The sequence below is a fragment of the Zingiber officinale genome, chromosome 2A (assembly GCF_018446385.1).
Source record: "Zingiber officinale cultivar Zhangliang chromosome 2A, Zo_v1.1, whole genome shotgun sequence".
NCBI lineage: Eukaryota > Viridiplantae > Streptophyta > Magnoliopsida > Zingiberales > Zingiberaceae > Zingiber > Zingiber officinale.
In genome coordinates this window covers 46,360,748-46,365,846 of record NC_055988.1, presented here as the reverse complement: position 1 = coordinate 46,365,846, position 5,099 = coordinate 46,360,748, and the positions used below count along the sequence as shown (strand labels likewise).

Genomic DNA, 5,099 nt, shown 5'->3' with positions numbered 1-5,099 from the left:
TTAATTAAATTCATCAAACTAAAATATCAGTTAATTTAATTTTATTATCAATTTAATTTTCTATTTAGTTAATTCAAAATTAGTAATTTAAAATTTTCTCATTTAGAAATTTAAGATCCTATTTACTCTGTTTAACCAAATTAGAAGATTTAACATCAAAATTAATTAACTGAAATAATCAATATTTAAAAAACTAAAATTTTAAATTCAATTAGGTTGATGAATTTTTTTAATTTAACTAAATTTTTACTCACCTTTAATATTAAAAATACAGATCTTATATATTTTCGTGCAAAGTATAATGCAAGAAAAAATTCTCACCTGAATTATTGGTAGCCAATGATGTATAACTCCATCGATACACAATCTCTTTCGTTGTCAATAATCTTAATATCTTATTCGGATCAAAAGGCATTTCCGATTTGGGTGATATACATTGATCTTGAGTGCTTTTAAAAGTTTTCTTTGTGGAAGTCAAATTTGGTGCTGGTCCGCCGTGAGAAATCCGTAGCCAGCTGCCGGAGCTCCTTCGTCAGCGCTGGGGCGCCGCAGTAGAACACGCCTACAGGCAGATTGAAAAAAAAAAAATGAAGGATGAGACATTGCAGAATATATTCATGTTTGATGATCGGAGGGAGAAAAGGGAGTGATTCGGTGCGGACCGATTCGCTGGTTGCGGTGGTTGAGGGCGATGCGCTTGAAGACGTTGCGCCAGTTGGGGCGGGCGAAGTGGGACTTGACGCGGGTGCCGGAGACGATGTCGACGCCGTTCTTGGCGTGGTTGAGCGACTGAAGCATGACGATGAGCGCCGACCGGGCGTCTCCTTCCTCGTACACGCTGGTGCAGAAGTTGTGCAGCTCGATGACCCCCTTCTTGTCCGTCTCCGCCACCTCGTTCATCACCCCCCGGAACCATTCGAACGACCCCTGCTCCCGCGTCACCCAGTAGAAGTACGCCCGCCGCGTCTTGAACGACGACGACGACGACGATGACGCGTGTCCGCTTCCGCCCTCCCCGCGCTCGGAGGAGGAGGATCCGTCGTCGTTACTCTCCTCGGGTTCCAGCCGCTTCATGTTGTTGACGATGTCCTTGACGATGCTGATGAAGGGGGTGGCGCCGATGCCCAGCCCCACAAGCAGCAACACCTCATACTTCTTGTACTCCTGGGCCGGAGCACCGTAAGGCCCATCTATCAACACCTTCGGAAAGCTGCAAAGCCAACAACTGCGTTGAGCAAGTAATAAACTCATAGACATCGATCGATTGCGATCGATGGCAAAAGATAAATTATTTGTCATTCCTATCAGAAGAACTGTCAAAGACAGAGCAGCATATTCTTTCTCTAAATTATTTGTCGTATAGCAAGCCGCTCTTATCGACTATCTAAATTGCTTACATGAGGCTGCTGCTTCTGTCGTAATCCGACCTCAGAAGGCCGCTCTGTCCACTTGCCGGTGGCTGACACACCTACAGATAACCATCGAGATAATGAAACTAGCTACAAGCACCTCGAAGCTCTCCTATTAATTAACTACGCCATGTAAAAGTCCAGCTTAGTCTACCTCAGAGAAGACGGCTTTGAGCTGCCTAGTCCAGTCGCCTATTGTCCGTATATGGACGCTGATGTAGTTGTCCTGCGGGGCCGACGTGATGGAGAATGGGTGCCTGCGCTTGGACGGACGGCAAGAGCAATTATTCATGGAGAACTAACTAACTAGATTAATGATTGGTATGCCCATGTCTTAGAAATTAAATACCATTGGAATGGAGAGACAGCAGCGCAGTTGACGAAGATGTATTGGCCGCTTCTGTACTTGAAACCTTGAGGCTTGGACATTTGAAGAGTCAAAACGTTGCCCGGGTACACAGCCACCTTCAAAATTTTGACCGGACGGACGCTGGACCGAAGCGCCCGGATCAACCGCTCGCCGCCGTAGAGGATCAACGGAATCGCCAAGTACATCCATGTCTGCAAATTGATGTTATCAGTGAATGAGAACCATTCAATATACCGGGTTGACCGGATCAAATCACCAGACTTATCCAGTCACAATCCTCTCTTTTAATTAGAACGAGGCGGAAATTGCGCAGCTGCCGGTTTATGGTGTCGCGTACCGTCTTCTTGTACCATTCCTTGGTGAGGTAGAGGAAGGTTCCGTGGACGATAAGGAGGACGTAGACGACGACGAAGAGGTGGTGGGAGTACCAGAAGGCGTTGAAGCCGGTTAGGCGGCTGAAGGGGTAGGGCAGACGGAGGCGGTTGCGGCGGAACCAAGGAGTGGCGAACGTGAAGGCGATGGCCATGAGAACGACCATGACTAGCCCGGTCCACCCCTCCGTGCCCTTCACGAACCACCAGTAGTCGTCGGGCTGCAAGTCGCCAAAGAAGGGCCGCATGGGCTGGTACTCCTGGTCCGTCGCGTGGAGCAGCCGCGGGAAGTCGCACGTCAGGTGAGAGATGGCGTGGAGGCCGACTCCGACGGCGACGCCCGCGGCGATGACCTTGTGGAAATTGAGGTTGTCGTCGAAGGGCAGGGCCTTGCCGAGGCGAGTGTTGGCTCGGAGCCAGGTGATGGCGTTGCGGCAGACAGGGAGGAGGATGAGGGCCATGTTGAACTTAAGGGTCTCGGCGCCGCCCTTGGCCACGCAGACGCAGTAGCCCATGACGTCGTACACTGCCCGACGCCGATACTGGATGAATTTCCAGCAGAAAAGGCCGGCGCAGGCGCAGAGCCACAGCGCTACCACCCACACCCGCTTCCAGTGGTCCTCCAGGAAGTAACGCACTTCACGATACCACCGCACCAGAGGATTCGGCTCCCTCGTTGGCCTCAGCTTCTGGCTCAGCATCTGGCTCAGATTTCGACTGTTTGTGGTGCCGATCTGCGCCGAGTAGCTCGGTCCTTGGATAAGCAGCATCTCCAGGTTGTATATCTGAAATCATCATCTCCGTCAATAGCAAGATAATTTGGCTAGCATTTGATCGCTCTGCTTTACCTCAATGTATCCCAGATTGTCCGGGTCCAATTCTTCCATGATCAGGGCGGCGTACTCCTCCGCTTGCTCCTGAAGCTTAGAGAGATTGTTCGCCGAAGCGCTCAGTAAGATAATCTGCTTGCAAATTGTTTGTGTTGGCTGAATCAATTAACTATTAATTGATAGGGCAATGTTCGAGTGCTCAGTTCAGAGTATTGGGCTCGCTTACCTCTTTCACTTCCTCCTCTGTGATTCTTCCGTCTGCGTTCTTATCAACCCTGTGCATTGGATGAACGAATTACGATCTTTTTTGTAAAGTTGCGAAAGGTGGAAAACAGATGATTCATTCAGATTTACATGTCAAAAAAGGTCTGAAGCCTGGAATCGAAACTCTGATCAGAAATCTGGTCCCAAAACTCTTTCAGCTCAGATTTTGTTATCTTATCGCCGATAATGTGTCTCCTCCTCGTCAATGCATCGAACAGCTCCCCAGCGAACTCCTTGGAATCCTTCATTCCTGTGGATCGAAAATTTCAAGTGTTTTTTTAATCAAGTTCAACGTTGAGAAGCAACGTTTCTTTCTAGAGGAGAAGAAAAAGAAGGGATTTGATAAAGAACGGACCAATACACTGGCCGAAGCGAGAGCGGTGAAGCATGCCGTCAACGGAGAGCTCTTGGAAGCGCTTTTCGACGGCCGTCCATCCGGCGGCACCTTCAGCCTTGCTGATGAACTTGAGGCCTCGGAGGGCGTGCGCAGTGGCTGTCTTGGTGCGATCCAGCTTCCCCGGCCCCTGCCGCCGCTTGAACGACGCCAGCCGCCGGAGCTCCTGCGACACCTGCTTGAACTTGGACGACGCTGTGCGCATCATCGACTTCCCGAGCCCGGCGCGTCTCTCCAGCTCCCTAGCCAGCGCAGCCACCTCCGGGTCCGCCTCCGCGTCCCCGCCGCCTGTCGCCGCCGCCTTCAGGCTGTGGAATGCCACCTCGTCGTCGCGCACGTCCAGGGTGATCTCCACATACGTCTCATCCTCCTCCTCCTCGTCCTTATCGCTCTTCACCTTCCCGAAGGAGGAGGCCGGCGAGGCCGGGAGGCTGAACCGGGTGGGGCTCCTCCTGCCCCCTCGGCTGTCGAGCGGGCTGCTCAGGGGTCCACTGAAGGAAACTCCTGGGCTCTCCGCCTCGATCCCATCCACGGAGCTCTCGCCGCCCCTTCCGTCCTCGCTCGACGCCACACTCCTCATCTCCGATCTCAAGCCTGAGCCTCCACTCTCCACCAAAGCCTTCATTACCAACCCAACGACTCCATCAACCTCCAAATATCTACACGGAAACCGAAGGTGAAGAAGAAGCAGCAACTCGGAGGAGCAAAATCGTGGCTTCGCTCCCGGCGGAGCGACGGAAAGGCCGTGGCTGCTCTGCTGCTGCCCACTTTATCCTTCCTATTAATTAATTAAATAACTACCCAGCGTTGGAGTAAGTAGTGTTTTTCAAGCCGAGTAACGAACCGGCCGATTCACTGAACCGAACTAATTAAACCCGGTCCGTCTTCATAACTTTGTTGGTGGTAGGTAAGGTTAATTCTATCTACATCAGCAAAGAAAGTCCACCGTCAGCTGTGGGTGTGATGTTTGACTGGAAAGGCTCTCGGCTGGCCGGCTGCTACTTGGCGCTGAGACGTGACTGATTACGCCTCCAATAGTAAACACAGATCACTGATTAGGATGAAGAGTTCTCTTTGATTATTATTTGTCCTTTTTGGTAGTGGTTAAGGAGAGGAGTTGCTTCTAACTATATTCTTGTACTTGTCATAATTACTTCGAACCCCTGTATAATATAATATTCTTTATTAAGAAGATGTAAACAAGAACAATAGATTGAGTATTCTCAGTAAACGAGTCCAATCAAATTATACTTTATGTATTCAAGTAGTATTGATCCCGAGATTGGTCCTATTTGAAAACCGACTTAGATATGCGATCCCATTTGGAAACCGACTTAGATATAAATGTCAGTAACGGGGCGATAACGTTGAAGGCGGGGAGGACCTATGCACACTCTAGACCAATCAATCACACAAGAGTGTTAACGTCCGAAACCAGACAAGAGATTCCTGGTAAAAGTT

General features: G+C 49.9%; 1 protein-coding gene across 1 annotated transcript; it reads right to left on the bottom strand.

The window, feature by feature from the left end:
• Positions 1-302: 302 nt before the first annotated feature.
• On the bottom strand, positions 303-4,497 carry LOC122041090 (respiratory burst oxidase homolog protein B-like). Its single transcript, XM_042600659.1, has 10 exons — positions 3,600-4,497; positions 3,335-3,494; positions 3,207-3,255; positions 2,999-3,112; positions 2,117-2,935; positions 1,759-1,970; positions 1,564-1,666; positions 1,398-1,468; positions 663-1,210; positions 303-562 (listed from the first exon to the last, which is right to left on the bottom strand). Exons 1-10 carry the CDS (start codon positions 4,261-4,263, stop codon positions 453-455), a joined length of 2,850 nt encoding a protein of 949 aa, XP_042456593.1. The 5' UTR covers positions 4,264-4,497; the 3' UTR covers positions 303-452.
• Between the last annotated feature and the right edge of the window lie 602 nt (positions 4,498-5,099).

Bases quoted from the DNA above. Each gene is read 5' to 3' on its own strand.
- LOC122041090 (XM_042600659.1), bottom strand. From the start codon at position 4,263: ATGAAGGCTTTGGTGGAGAGTGGAGGCTCAGGCTTGAGATCGGAGATG. The intron at 2,936-2,998 runs GTAAAGCAGAGC...TGATGATTTCAG, and splicing joins ACAATCTGGGATACATTGAG to ATATACAACCTGGAGATGCT. The intron at 1,971-2,116 runs GTACGCGACACC...ATCAATTTGCAG, and splicing joins AGGAATGGTACAAGAAGACG to ACATGGATGTACTTGGCGAT.